Below are 16257 nucleotides of genomic sequence, written 5' to 3'. Positions count from 1 at the left end.
CTAAACTTATTTGAGATGCTTTCGAAATTTCCATAAAAATTCCTGACGTTCTCTGATCTTCCCTTAAGTTCCATAGACTTTTATGAAGTCCTCGAAATGTTTCTGACGATCTCTATACTTCTGTGAAGTTTTCGAAGTTATTCAGGAACTTCTTTAGGCTTCCGCAGCGAAATGATCAATACAGTTCTAGGATTTTCACTGAAGTTATCAAGTTTTGTCTGAAGTTTAAATTATCGAAATTGATACATAACTTCTTCAATAGTCTAGAGTTTCCTGATGTTTTTAAAACTGCCCAAAATATTTCTCAATTTCCTTAAAATTCTCTAGACTGTCCTGCCTTAGTATTTTTTTTAAAGAACCCACCATTTTACTGGAAATGACTTAATTGCCTTTAAACAGTTTTCCTTAAGTTTAATAAAGTTTATAAACGCTCACGTTACTTTGCCGTAAATCACAATTTCCCTGGAAGCAGTTTTCTATACTTGCCTAATTTCTCTAAATTGATCAAATGTTCCGGTAAATTTTCTGATACCTAATTTTAATTCCCTGAAGCTTCTAAAGTTTTCGGATCAATCATAGAATTCTCGGAATATCCCGTAATTCTAAGGAACTCCTTGTAAGTCGCTGCAAATTTCCTTAAGTTAATGTGATTTTTCTGATGTTATCCGATCATCCTCGATTTTCTAGGAACTTCACTGAATATAATGAAACAATCTAAAAATATCTAAATTTCTTAGAAGTTCTGTGGAATTTCTTGAAAATATCGGTGCTTGCCGAAATGGAACTTCGTTGATGTTCTCTAATCAACTTAGCTAGATTTTTGATTTTTTTAGATCTTGATATTTCCATGATATAACACTCTTGAAATACTCTCACATTTTCCGGATGTTCAACAATTTTATTGCGATCCAGAATTTTTTTCTGAGCAAACCGAGTTTTCAAAAATTCCGGTTTCTGCAATTTCCTTGAATTTTTTTTGAACTGCCCTTTAATTCTCTGATCTGTCTTGATGTTCTCAGAGCTTTTCTAAAACTCTCAACGCTAATGAAGATATCGTTTCTACTTTAAAATAAATGGAATTCTCGTAAACACCTTTAAACTTACCTGGAATTCTCTGAAGTTTTCATAAATTTTTTGAAAGTCTCTGTATTGAACCTTTCGGAACATCTTACGGATTCTCGATTTTATTTCAGCACCTTATGGAACAATCCTGAATTTATCTAAACTCACGCTTTTAGATTTTAAAACCAATTCAATAGTCTGGGCTAAAGATTCGGGGACTTCCCCTTAAGATCTCTGGAATTCTCCAAAGATCTCTAGATCTAGCTTTTCTGAGATCTTTAGAACATCATTAAAATTTCCACATTTTTGTTAGTACCTAACGTCAAGACATTAAAAATGTTGTGATCTTAGACTTACTAAAATGAAGTAAGTGTTCAACTTCAACATTTAATGGATTTGTCAGTAAAGCTGTTTCTTCAAAACTGATTGTCATGTCTTAAAAACGTTTGCGTTAAAAACATATTTTCAACGCATTTCATAAACAGCATTCTTACTATAAACCTGGAAATTATCCGCCAAAGGTATGGAAAAACCTGAAAAACTCAGGGAACTTTATTTAACCAAATGATTGGACACCCTGTAGATAGAGAAGAACGATTAAACGTAAAAAAAAACTCTATACCGTCGCCAACTTTTAATTGTTCAAAACTGTAGGCCTATCCAGAAGAATGATCAATCTGGAAAATGTTGACTTATTACAAGAAAAGTGACTTTAGTGACTTGGCCTTAAAAAAGAGACTTTTAGTGACTGGCTTGAAAAAAGTGACCAAGTCACTAAAAAGTGACTCGTTACCAGCCCTGCATTAGCCAAATACATCCATAGATCATGTAGGTCCACCGTTGTATAATTGGCAATGCACCCGTGTACTGAATGGGAATTGTGGGTTCGAATCCAACCGGTGCCCTTATTTTCGAAAATTTTCTCAAGCACATCTCTTACCGATGATATGTGCTTACCTCTCAGTATGTTCAAATTTCTTATAAACAAGCGAAATTCTTTGTAGCAACTAAGCATGTGAAGAAATAAAGTCGCACAAATCTTCGTTTAACCAAACGGCATTCGGCCAGATGACCCGGAAATAAGTATACATTGAGATATTTTCAAAAACCTATTTCCTAGGTATTTTCCAAGATCACAGATTTGAAAAACATCTAGATTAAGGACCTTGCATGCCCCGTAACGTGGGTAAGTCACCTTTTCGTGGTACGTTACGGGATGTAAGATCTACCACCGATTCCTAGTCCTGACTACTTCAAACTAGGGGAACAGGATTTTTCAGTAATCCAAGGAACACATCTTAGTCCTTGTTACTTTTTATGCCTTGTTGATAGTGACAAGACTCGGCCTTGTCTACCGAGGATGATCTTGAAACAAGGAAAAAAATGAGTTAGTTGTCTTCATCTATGTGATTCTTATCTTCTATTCGTTGTTCCCTAGTTTGAAGTGGTTAAGACTAGGGTTCTGATGCATGGTCATTATCGGTGTCATACCTTAATTTTGTTGCTAAGGAATCCAATTTTGACTGACAAAGGGGCGCGCCTTTGGAGGGTGTTTCAACACTGCGAAGGGTATAAATAGCGGGACCTTTCAATTAGAGTCGGATCCTTGCGATAAATGCAAGAGTGGCAACTGTAAAAAAATCGAATACTTCATCATTTCTCAATAGTGATGGAGTAATACGACATGCACTAAACTAAGGACACGGGATATACTACAATAGATCAATTTACTGGTCGCAGTAGTGTTTGGTCCCGAACAGAGGAAAAAAAAAAAGGACCTTGCATAATTTGGCTCATGAAATTGGATGAAAATTTCTAAGGAACTCATTCCAAAGGAAATTCTAGAAAGAACTTTGAGGAAAACATCAAGTGGAATCTATTTTCAAGGTAGTTCTGACGAAGCTCCAGATTCTACGTGGAACCAAGGTAGATCTGAGTAGAATTCCTAGTAAAACCTGAATAAGATTCAAAAGAAATTTTAGCTCCGCAGATGAACCAGCGTCTGGCTCAGAATCTCACTAATAAAGACAACCAACCAACCAATAAACCAAGAAACTGTAATGAAATTTCATACGAATGCATGAAGTTAATTCCTAAGGAATTCTGAAGAGGACTTCAAGAAAATTCTGAAGAAGATTCCAAGCAAATTCAAAGAAGGATTCCTGAAGATAATTTCAAGAAGTTTCTGGGAATAAAAGAATCCGAACTTCCATAGAACTTTTCGAAGAATACTTCGGGAGTATGCTAAAAGGAGGATTACAACTAAATCGTCGGAGACGAACCAGCGTTCGGCTGAAAGTCTCCTTAACAAAGATAACTAACTAACTAATTAAATCTGAACATAATTCCAGAGAGAACTGACTTGAAATCGAAAAAATATTTAATGAGAAATCTATGTAATTTATAACTTCACTCCAACCTAATTCAAAGGAAACTTTCAAAATCAGTAGAATCCCAAGGGAAGGAGTAACATTCAATGAATTCTTTGAAAATTCTGAGAACAATTCCAAAGGATTTCTTACTGAGGAGCATTTCCAGGAAATTCCGTGGGAATTGAATTCCGAGGAAGATTCCAACGAATTTTCAATGTACATTTCGAGGCAATTGCAATCATGTCCCGGTGATATTTTTTAGAGAATTCAAAGGAGAATTTCAAGGAAATTGTAGGGAGCATTTCAAAGAATTTATGGGAGGCCTGAGCAGGAATTCCGAGAAAAATTACAGGAAAATACACAGTGAATGCTGAGGAAAACTCCAAGCGAGTTTTCCGGAGAAATCCTAGGTAATACTGCATAAATTATTGATAATTTTAAGAGCGTTGCAGATTGAACTTTAAGAGTGTTCTGCAGACAAATTTCCAGATTAGTGTGGAACAAATTATAAGAAAATTTCAGAAAGAGATCTAAGATTAACTATGGTGGTATTCTGCGATGATTCAAGCAAAATTTTCAGAAAATACTGAAGAAATCCTTTAAGGATTCCAAGGGTATCAGGATGAACTTTTTTCGAGACATTGGACAAGAATAAGAATTAAGATCCAGGATTTCGAGAATATTTATAAATTAATAAATTATGAGATTTTATGTTTAGAAATTTATTTAAGAATATTCCGGAAATGGAGAAGTATCCATGATACTGGAACATCCAAGTAGTCTAAGTGTTTAAAATCTTAAAAAATATAACTGTGTAAGTAAGCTTGTCAAAATTTATAAAAAAAACTGGGCTAGTGTGACCATTCGGCTTAATGGGTAGACACCCTCAGGGCGATAGTGTCACATCCAGCAATGACGAGAACCTTTGATATCTTGACAAATTAAATGTCATAAACTGGCAGCCCTGTTGTGTGTTTTGTTTTTTTTTCCCATGATTTGTTATCCGCCGATCTTGGATCTTGTTTTTCGTATTTAGTACCAATACTACCGACGCCAGGGAGGTCTCCCACACCTGGACTCTACCTATCGACCCATACACTCATAGACAGAGCACCAACGGCTTTACTTCTTTTCCGAAGGAAGGCGTGATCAGAGATTTCAAGCCGCAGAAAATCCCTGGGCCGACTGGGATTGAACCCAGGCCTTTAGGAGTGAGAGGCGATCACGCTTATCACTACACCACCGGCGCCGCTAAATTGCGTGTTTTGTGTATATTGGCTTAAATTAACTAATCAGGATTTCCATAAATGGATCCTTGAACCATTTTCAGCTTCATATGAGTAAATAAGGCCAGATATACCGATAAATGGAGGATTTTGGTAATGTAAAAAAACTACAAGGGACAGCCCTATAGGGTTGTACGCAATGGTGACGTAGGACTACGTGGTCTTATATAGTAAATCTTATTTGTTAAATGCAGCAGGAGCTTATGTTTTGTGTAGGAATAGGAATTTGAGCGGGGTTCTCTCTTAGTATGACATGCTTGACATAGATGGCCCACAGCAACTCACAAAGAGCTACTGATTCCGATCAATAGCGGTGCAGCTTCTTCCTCTTTCTATGGATGCTCATGTGGACTGCAGCTCACTGCTTGCAGGCTGCCATTCGTTGTGTACTGGCGAACAATGTTCAACGCTACGCGCCGAAAGCACTGTTGCTGCTACAGCTGATGCCGACGACCGGACACCACCACACACGGTGTTTGGAACGGAATCCGATCAGCGGTTGAGGTCAGCCTTGATAGCTATCTGCTTGCCTTTCGTTATGTACTGGAGAACACCATCACTCACCACGCGGTGATTGAATAAACACCGTTTGGTGAGACCAGATGGAATTCAACTTTGAAATCTGTGTTAGGGAGATCGCTTTTCGCAGGCAATCGGTGATCATTCAACTATACATTTGTGAAATTTTCAATAGTGACAAGTGATTTTCAATTTTGAAAAATTATAATGTCTTAAATTTAACAGATGCGTAGAAATATATCTGATCGATTGGTTGTAAAATTATTGAAATTGGTCCAGGGGCAGCTGAGTAATTAACGTTCAAAATCTTTCATAATTTAGTTACATGTTCCATTTTCGGTTTTCACAAAGTGTACCCCACATAGAAATCACAGACGTAGTCCTACGTCAAAACAATATTTTGTTTATTCCATAACTCGATGGTACCATCAATATTGAGTTATGAAGATGCATTTATGCATTTAGATAATTTTTTGAAGTCCGAAATTCGAAATGTTTTTAAATGTCTAAGGGAATATGCATAAATGATGTAGCATTTTGGTGGGAGGGAATGTATTTGAAAAGCTGTGGCCGACCATGTATTAGGTATAGCAAAAAACGCTACAAGGGAAGAGGGCAGGTCTAAAATTGGTCAAAAATATACTACGACATTTATAGATGGTCTCTAAGTTACAGACAAATTATTCGAAGAGCTTTAGGCCGGATTGATAGATTGAAAATGGAAATTTTATTGATCTATAGAATAACATTTGAATTCTCGACCATGCATTTTTTTTTAAGATTCCATAAGTAAATTTTCAATATTTTGAGGCAATACCACCATAGCTGCAGGTATGTTTGCTTATTTTACCCTAAATCTGTATCTTTTTGAGTTGGTACTCATATGGGAGGTACAATCACCGCTGAATTTTTTGACAGGAAAGAAAAAAAAATTAAAGAAACGACTGGTGCTGATTTCATTCGGAGCCGCGCCCGGTAAGTGGTTCAATTTGCCCCATTTCACCCTAAATCTGTAATTTGTATGACTCTACTCATATAGCTACTATCGCCGTTAATTTTTTTTAACTGAAAAGCTACATTTCCTACGTGAAAAAATCTAGAAAATCGAATGGTGCTGGTTTCATTCAGTGCCGGACCTGGGAACTGGATCATTTTACCTCATTTAACCTTCAATCTGGGGTTTTTATGATTCTACTCATGCTACAATCGTTGTATTTTGTAAGTGAAAGCACCATATTCTACGTAAAAAATCTGGTGAATCGAATGGTGTTTGTTTCATTCTGTGCAAGGCCCAGAATGGTCCATTTTGCCACATTTTACCCTAAATCTGGTGTTTTTATGATTCTACTCATATAGCTACAATCGCCGCTAAATTTGTTGACTGAAAAGCAGCAAATTCTACGTGGAAAATTATAGGGAGTCGAATGGTGCTGCTTTCATTCAGTGCCGGGCCCGGAAACTGGTTCATTTTGCCTCATTTAACACTAAATATGTGGTTTCTATGATATATAACTACAATCGCCGCTGAATTGTTTGACTAAACTGCAGCATATCCTACGTGGAGAATTCTAAGGAATCAAATGGTACTGGTTTCATTCAGTGCCGGACCCGGAAAGCTACCCTTTTTGCTCCATATTACCTCAAATTTATATATGACGATATATCCTGATACTACACCTAATGAAAAATCTCTTAATGTTTGATCGATGAACCTATCAAAGAGAAATTCAGAGGAGAGCTGCAAGGAAATATGAATAACAATATCAAGGAAACAGAATTCTTAATATAGTTCAAAAAATTGTTTGCAGAAGGATGTACTTTGCAAAAGCTAACTGTACCAATCGGGATTATACAATAGTTATCTAATTTTTGACAGAAACACTATTTATGGTTACAACTGTTGTTGCCTCTTGAATAGAAATAATTGGCAGAAAATTCAAGTTTAATTTTGAACTTTTTTTTCGAAGTTCAACAATTTTGAAAAATTGTTCTTCAAGCATAGTATTATAGGCCAATCCTTGAAGCTTCTACAAAGAGTTATTTTCTGGTCAAAATAGTGGAATTTTATTCGAGTTTCGCCACCTTGCCCCACTTTCCCCTACACTTATATATAATCAAAAAAGCATAAAAAGTATGCAAATTCCCGCTTCACCTTATTGAGCCCGAGCCATGATTACTTTGGCAGTTGTCATGCATAATTTATCTTATCAGTATTAAATTTGATTCTTTTAGAATATTAATATATAATCAAAAATGATTAAAATAGAATCAAAAATGATTAAAATGTATACAAACAAGATCACTTTCAATTCAATCTACCATGATTAAAATGGGTTTAATATCAAATGATTATTTTTTAGCAAGAAATAATTAATTTTGAATCATTCTATATGATTAAACTGAGTTTAATGTCAAATTGGTTAAATTTTAAGGAAAATGAGAAAAGTTTAATTTATCAGCCAAAGGCATCAGTTTGTCTTGTTTTTAATTCCAAGATCTTGAAAATTGTTAAACGCCTCTTTGCTGTTTTTCGATGCCACAGGTCTAAAAAAAAACTAATACCATTATTAGATTGCGATTCTCAAGTCGCAATAATATAATAATTTAAAAATATAAGTAATATAAATCAAAATCATAAAAGTTCTCCATGTCTCTAAATCTATCTATCTATCTATCTATCTTCTATCTATATATATAAAAGTGGAAGTATGTTTGTATGTTTGTATGTATGTTCCAGCATAGCTCTGGAAGCATGGACCGATTTCTACCAAACTTGGCATACGTATTCCTCACTTTAAGATGATGGTTATAGGGTGATTGGGAAGACGGGGGGTCCGAAGATTAAGCCGAGGGTCCTATCAAAAGTATAGCGTGCTTCGATTTTTTTTTGCATTTTTGGTACCTTTACACCACATGTAAAATGTTACAAGACATGAAAAATGTTGCACGACACGAAAAATGTTGCACGACATAAAAATGTTGCACGACATAAAAATGTTGCACGACATGCAAATTGTTGCGCGACACGAAAAATGCTGCACGACATGAAAAATGTTGCGAGTATGAAATATTTTGAACGACCTGAAAAATGTTGCATGACATGAAAAATGTTGCACTACATGAAAAATGTTGCACGACAAGAAAAATGTTGCACGACATGGAAAATGTTGCATGACATGAAAAATGTTGCACGAAACGACTTATTTCGCGTAAAATAATAAAAACTCGGTTGCTCGGAATGAAAAATATTGCTCAACATGTAAAATGTCACATGACACGAAAAACGTTGTATGACATGGAAAATGTTGCACGACACAATAAATGTTGCGTAAAATGAAAAATTTTGCACGACACGAAAAAGTTGCACACCACCAATAATATACCGTGAAAAATGCACTGAAAATATGTTGAACGATTGAAAAATATGCGACTTTTTTTATCTATAGGGGACGGTAGTTTTATTGTGACCCTCCAAAAGGTAGAGGCCATAAAGGTGCTAAGTTTAAAGTTGTACTCTATAGAGGAGTTTTCTATGTTTCACTTTGAAGCGAAACAGATTAATTTTTTTTCATCATTTATTTATTTATGTCGGAAAGAAAATGTCCTTTCTCAAATCCAAATACAAGATGCTGGAATGAATTTAAAAATCGGCGGTCATGTGACGTCAAAAGCGCCCCTGAATCCATGCCATTTGATAATCTATCATTGGCAGATGGAGACATTCCGTTATCCAAAATATTTCAAATACCCTACAATCTGGGTATTTTCGGAAAGGAGGTGACGTGTACAGGCCAGAAATCGATTTAAATTTAAATCTAGAGAGGTTTCACTCAGTCTTTTAGTATAGCCCTAGGTTAATGATACTTCTCTCGATTTTCCTCATATTCGAAAAGTAAACGGTATTCTCTGTTGGGTTAAATGGGTTAAAGAGACGGGCATGCGTTTATTAAAAGCCTCTCTTTAAAGCTTCTTTTTTCTAATAATCCTTGAAAAATGCTCTTCTACTGCGTAGTCCTCAGATTTACTGTCCTGCGCGTGTTTTTTTTTAGTCAGAGGAGCGTAGCGACGGGCATGCATTTACTAAAAGCATTTTAAGAAGAATATTATCTTCACTATCATTTGAGAAACGCTTTTTTACTGGGTAGCCCTCAGATTTACTGTTATGCCCGTGTTTTTTTTTAGTCAGAGGAGCGTAGCGACAGATATGCATTTACTATAAGCTTCTTTCCTCCATTAACCTTTGAAAAACGTTTGTCTACTGCTTTGCTCTCTGATTTATTGTCCTTCCCGTGTTTTTTTAGTCAGAGAAGTATAGCAACGAACATTCGTTTACTAAAAGGTACTTAAAGCTTCGGTCTTCGATGTACGTTAATTCGCTGTTTTTGCAGGTTTTTAGCATTTAGCTATTCGTACTTTTCAGCTTTTTGTGCTGTTCAGGCTTCTGTGCTGTTCAGCTTTTCTTGATTCAGCGAGAGATCCTTCTTCGATTTGATGTGTTCATTTTTGTTCTATTTACGTCAAATAAATCGGCTGCTCTTTTATTCACCGTGAAGATGATTTTCCTCAGCTCAGTCCACCGAGCAAATTTTAAATTGAGTACTACAAGATGACGTCACGCATAAAGTCTTTGACAGTTCAGTGGTAAAATTCACCGGACTTAGAATTTTTTTCGAAAAAATATTTTTGATGTTTCGAGTTTTCATTTAAAAAATAACGAGGAAATAGGCGATGAAAAGAAAAATTATTGAAAAAATCCACTCAACAAAATATCGGCTAAGTCTATGTAAACAGTACCACCAAACTGTCAAAATTTGAGGTTAGCAGCCGACGGTGCAGTACCTAATAACATGAAACACTTGAGTATCCGTCGATAATTTTGAAATCACGTATAGGTAAGGACATAGACACGGTTCAGTTGTGTTGGGGGCCGTTCACGTATAACGTAACGTGAAATATTTCATTTTCCATACAAAATGAAATGTTTCACCATACAAAATGAAATATTTCGCGTTACGTAATATTTGAACGGGTCCTTGTGTGTGAACCCGATAATTAGCTTATTTGATATTTGATGCGTTTGCTTATAGAGAACTAATAACAGCAAGATTAGTAATAACAGCAAGCTACAAAAGATACTAGAAACATGTTAATTTATTGATTCCTTTACAATTAACAAAGATGATAAAGTCTCGCAGTTGCTAATTAATTTAACTAGCATGATTCGTATTGCTTGCGACTAAGAGGATAGGATTTTTTTTAGTCAGAACATGAACTTAAGGAAATATGGAATCCCGAGCAAAGCCGGGTACACTCAGCTAGTAATAAATATTTTCTTAGTTCCCCGGTAATTTTTTTGAGCCCGGAATATTAAATATTTTCTCAGTCCAAGTCTATCACAAAGCAAACAAGTTTACAATTTTCCTGTTAAAGAACACCAAGTTGAGAGCCGGCGAAAAAAGTTCCAGCGGGGTCGCAATAAAGCCAAAGAAGATTTTTGCTGAGATCTCAGTAAAATTTGTTGCCAGGCATTCACAAATCTCGGAAAACAATTTATCGAGATCAGATGAAATAAAGCAAACTTTGTTCGACACCACCATGAAGAAAACCTATTCAGGAGAATGCAGTGATAGTTCTCCATAATCACGCAATACCGCTATAGAAAAAGATTGCACCAAGAGATTGCTTTGCATGCAACATTTCAACCACCACACGAGGATCCAAAATCGGTTATCGAAAAGTGCTGCTTTGCATCGCTTTGCCAAACATGCAAACGCAATTGCTTTTCATCCCACGTACCTCGAACACACATCTAACGAACACGACCAGGCAAAAGTTAAGCTGGATCAATATTTGTCCAATAATTTCGTTCCGTCTGTTTCATTTGTTATTTCAATATCTTTTTATCTGTCTCGAATGGTGTTGGGTGGGTCGCAAAATCCCACACACAAACTCTGCCCCCGTCGTCAGCGCGTCGTCGTCGTCGTCATCAAGCGGGATAGACATAGACACTTACCTTTCTAATGCAATGGAAATTCTTCCACTGGAAGCCACTTCTTTAGCGTACAACACCATCAGCGCTTCTATCACAGTCATGTGGGCATTCTGCAACACGAAAGAAGAGACGGAAATCATGCTTCAATAAAACGGTCACATTCCGTTGGGCTGTGAATCTAGGTCTGGTTCTTTTTCTCTCTCCCTCTCTCACTTGGATTCGTTCGTGCGCGAAACACAAAACGAATGGCAAGGTCAAGTTCAAGGACGGCCAAAAAAGCATACTCACAATTCTAAGAGGATTCGTTTGAATCAGAACGGTCTCGGTGAGGGGCAGGTCCGGAGATTCGTTCAGTAGCACACCCTTGCGGGACAGCGTCTGCAGGATCGACCAGTGGTTCAGGCTCTGGTAGTTCGGATCGGAGTAGATGTTGCTCAGCACCTGGCAGTAAATGGAAGCATTGCCGAGTCCGACGACGATCTGTGGCTTCAGGTGGTCCAGACCTTCGTGGTCCCGATAAAATGGGTCCTTGAGCATCTCTGGAACACGGTTGTTGTACGCCTTCGTCAGGAGCCACTTGACCGAGGCACGCTGTTTGGCCTGCAATGGGGAAATAGAATGAAAAGAAAGCAGAGTTAGAACCGAGGTCGGATGGCTCTGTGGTATCGTTTATGTTGGGGTATGATAAATTGATTTCCATCATCGTGACATAATCGCCTTTGCTTGCTATTAACCGCGCCTGATGGGTGCTGTTGGGGGAGCATGTTGAGTAAGGGTAGCAGCGAGACCGGTAAAGTACTGAGACTCAAGGGCTGAACGGTTGACAATGGCGACGATGATGTGACACACGTAGCGCGTTTAACATTGTTTGTGGCAAAGCACCACAGACAACACGTCATCATCGGTGGAGAAAAGTGTGACAAGGCTATTAGTATTTTTCCTTGGTTTAGTTATGTTTGAGTATGCTCTGAATGTCATCTGTTGACAGGGTGATAGTTTTATGGTAGGTACTGAGAATACGTTGTAGTACGAGAGTACATTTTCCATCGGCAAAACATACATTGTTTCCTGTATACTTTGGTGCAGGGCGTAAGTGCGGGTCATGAATCAGAAGCAAGTTTCATTTTCAACGCAAGAATAGATTTTCAGTTTACAAAAAATCCATCATCTGAAATCGTCGGATAGAATAAATGTTTCTTCAACAAAGTAGTTTGAAATCATCTCCGCTACAAGTTTTTTTTTTCAAAAATGAAAAAAGTTAGTTTTATAATTTGACGACAACCCTAATTAAAAAAAAAACAGCCAAAAGAAGGTTAAAGCTGAAAAAGTTTACACTGCACCTCTTAAGCTTAACATAAATGCACTAGGACTTTTTTCCTGCTAAATACTCATCCTGGACCACTGTGCATTGTTTGCACCGGGTTCGAGACTTTTCTCAAAGATATCTGGCATCTCTGCTTAGGGATAGGTTTGAAAGTCTTAATTTTTGTTGATCAAATGCAGTAGATCAACATCACTGGTCTTATGAGTTAAGTTCAGAGGCCTTAGGGGTTAGTCAATAGGCAACATTGGCCAATTTCAAACGTTTTAAGAGTAAAACTCAGCGATAGGGGAAATGGCTCTAATGTTGACCTATGGATCTAAGATTGGGCCCATCGCTAAAAATCTGCTATTTATCATTTAGATGAGCGTCATTGGTACGAAACTAATGGATATTTTTGATCTATATTGAAAATTTAGTCTATTGCTGAATTTATGTATGGGCCCAAATTAGGGGCATTTAGGCCTACATTACATTCATTTTCCTTATTATACGTCAGTTCCGGAAGAATAAGTCTAGAGCCTTTATAAGTCACATCCAGAGGCGTTATGTTTCCCAATTAACAACTGTGGAAGTTGAGTGTCATAAATAGTAGCAAAAAACACGTTTTTCAAAATGGCCACAAAAGTTAAAACACACTTTTATGTGGATAGATAATTACACGCGATCTTTAGCCATACATACGAAGTGTATTGTGATCAGAACCAACATACACGTTACATTCACATATTTTAAGATATTTTAAACAAGTTTATATTTTGGCCCAATGTCACCCCACATAAGGTTTTACATTGCAGGGCTGTCAAAAATAGTGATTTTAGTCACCATGTTGAATAAATAAGTGACCACATAGTTGTTAAACTAACGACTGAAAAGTGACATAAGAGAAGAATAGCAGTCGTTATGATGGCACACAAAAGCTATAATACTTCAAGACATTTTCAAGATTCTAGAGTCAAATTACATGCACAGTCTTAAAGGCTCGTGGAATTTTATTATTATTTCTAAGGACCTCATTCCAAGGGAGTTCTGGGAAAAAAATCTTTCAGAAAAACATAAAATGCTATCTGCTTTCAAGGTAGTTCTGAGGCATTTTAGATTTCATGTGAAGCCTGATAGTTTTGAGTAGAATTTCAAGAAACCCTGAATTGAATTAACGATAAATTTTAATGAAAACTCTTAGGAATATCTGAGGAGCACAACTCCTGTGAACTTCAGAGAAAAATTCCAAGGGTATTCTGAGGATAATTTCATAACGTTTTTGGTAGGAAACGAATCCATAATTTGTTTAAAAATATTGAAAGGAGGATTACATTTTTTTTTATTATGGTCACTTTAACACTCTTGGGTGAGATTTGAACTCGTGACTTTGGCGTGAGAGGTATGGATGTTAACCACTACGCCGGGGTCGCCCCGATTACAATTAAATCTGAGAATAACTCCAGGACATCTTCAAAGAAATTCTGGAAATAAATTCAGGAGAGTTTGCCAAACAAATGATGAGAAGAAATCGAAGGAATGATGAGACAACAACCGAATAATGAGATATGCCAAGGAATTGTTAGGATACTTTCAATGTGAGTAGAATGCCAAAGGAAGGAGTGAGATTCAAAAGGAAATCGGAAATGAATTCAATGAATATTCAGAGAATCTTTCCAAAGGGTTCATATTGTGGAGAATTTCAAGGTAATTCCGAGGAAAACTATAAAAAAATAATTCGGAGGACAGCTTTATCGAAATTTTGAGGAGTATTTCAATGGAAATATCCGTTGAATATGGAATGGACTATTCTGAGGTCTTTAGAACTACTTGAAAGTTCCCAAATTTTTCTTGAAGATAATGAAACTGCCTTGAAGTTCTTTTGTTGTTTGAGAAACTAGCCTGATGCTCACCATACTTCTCATCAAATTCTCAAACTTCCCTGAACTTTATAGGAATTCCTAAAGTTTCCTCATTTTTTCGAACGATCAGGGATCTCTTATAAAGGTTTTACAATTCGCTGAAGTTTTCTAAACTTCTTTAAAATGTATGTAACTTCTCTTATGTTAACGGAACTGCTTTGAGGTTCTGTATTCTTTTCTGAAATTCTCAAAACTTCTCTAAAGTTTTTGCATTTCTCATGCAGCTTATTGTACTGCACTTAATTTAATTGAACCGTCCTAAAACTTATGAAGACCTCAATTGGGTTCTTTAAGGGTATTGAGGTAAATGCATATTCGTAATCTTCATTAAAAATGCAACCCAAACCCAAAATTTCATCAACTTTGGTACACTGGAACTATTTTAAATAAGTACGATTACATTTGCAAAAATCACCTTATTAGCGCCCCTCGGTGTCACTTTGTATGGGAGCGAGCTGTCAGTTTGTCAGTTTAGTGTCAAACAGTGAAGTTATTATTTTGCTTTAAATCTTGATTTAAAAATCGAGATGAAAGTGTGTGGGTTTGAAAAAAATATGAAAACGAAGCTCTTTCAGATGATACATAAAACCTATATATTTTTCAAAATCAAAGAACCCAATTAGCTTTTAACGTTTCTGAAGTTATCTGAACATCTGGGAACTGCTTTAAATTTCCCACTAATTCTATGAAACTAAATCTCCCCCTGAAATTTCTTCAATTTTTAGAAGCTCCCGAATTTTGCTAATGTTCATAAAAAATTTTTGCGGATCTACTCTCCTCGAAATGTTTCTGAAGACCACTGTCCTTCTGTAAAGTTTTCGAAGATTTCTGGAACTTTTGTGCTCCCGTTCTCTAAATTTGTTTAATAATCCGGCAAATTTTCTGATATATATTTATAATTCCTTGACGCTTCTGACGTTTTCGGATTAATCATAGAATTTTTGGAATACCCCATAATTCCACGGAACTCCTTGTAAGTCGCTGCAAATTTTCTTAAGTTCATGGGATTATTCTGAAGCTATCTGATCGTCCTTGAAATACTCGGAACTTCGCTGAATATCATGAAACTATCTAAAAGTGTCTAAATTTATAATAAGTTCTCAGGAATTGCTAGTAGATATCACTGATTGCTAAAAGTTCTCACTTTTTTTTTAATTAATGGAACTTCGTTGATTTTCTCTAATCAATTCAACTAAATTTTCACATTTTTTTAAGTTCTTGAAATCTCCATAGTATAACACCCTTAAAATACTCTCACGTTTTCCGGATGTTCATATAATTTTTATCACGTTCCAGAAATTCTCTCGGAGCTTTGCTGAAGTTTCCGGAAATTCTCTGAGTTTCTCGAAACTTCTTTACGGTTTTTACAATTTTTTGAAATTATTTGAACAACCCTTTGATTATCTTATCTTTCTGGATGTTCTCTAAGCTCCCCTAAAGCTCTCAATTCTATTGAAGATCTCGGTTCTGATCGGCAAAAAATGTAATTCTTGTGAACAACTTTAAATTTCCCTGAAATTCTCAAGAGTGAAGTTCCTGAAATATGTCTGAAGTTTCAAAAATTCTCTGAAGGTTTCTGTACTTCCCGGAAATTCTCGGGACATCTTAAGGGTTCTCGATTTTTTTTCAGCACATCATGGAACAATCCTGAATTTTTTTTAATTTACGATTATACACCTTTAAACTGCTCCAAAAGTCTGGACTAAAGTTACGTTTACTGCTCTTAAGTTCTGAAATTTCCCAAAGATCTCTAGATCTAGCTTTTGTGAGGTACATAGAACCTCTTAAAAACAATACCCTTCAA

At 36.3% G+C, this 16257-nt stretch overlaps 1 protein-coding gene across 28 annotated transcripts in view; it reads right to left on the bottom strand.

Moving 5' to 3' along the window:
• Positions 1-16257, bottom strand: part of Patronin (patronin) — a 282903-nt gene that overhangs the window by 131977 nt on the left and 134669 nt on the right. For all 28 annotated transcript variants that reach the window (XM_065221870.1, XM_065221881.1, XM_065221891.1 and 25 more), the window contains exons 3-4: positions 11520-11831; positions 11253-11341 (exon numbers count right to left, since the gene is read on the bottom strand). In XM_065221870.1, the coding sequence (XP_065077942.1) occupies positions 11253-11341; positions 11520-11831 (401 nt within the window). The remainder of the gene's footprint in view (positions 1-11252; positions 11342-11519; positions 11832-16257) is intronic.

Source organism: Ochlerotatus camptorhynchus, unplaced genomic scaffold (genome assembly GCF_037179485.1).
Source record: "Ochlerotatus camptorhynchus isolate MF236.1 unplaced genomic scaffold, CSIRO-AGI_Acam_v1.1 ptg000150l, whole genome shotgun sequence".
Classification (NCBI taxonomy): domain Eukaryota; kingdom Metazoa; phylum Arthropoda; class Insecta; order Diptera; family Culicidae; genus Ochlerotatus; species Ochlerotatus camptorhynchus.
Note: the sequence above shows the minus strand (reverse complement) of the source record. Positions and strands in the feature narration are given on the sequence as shown.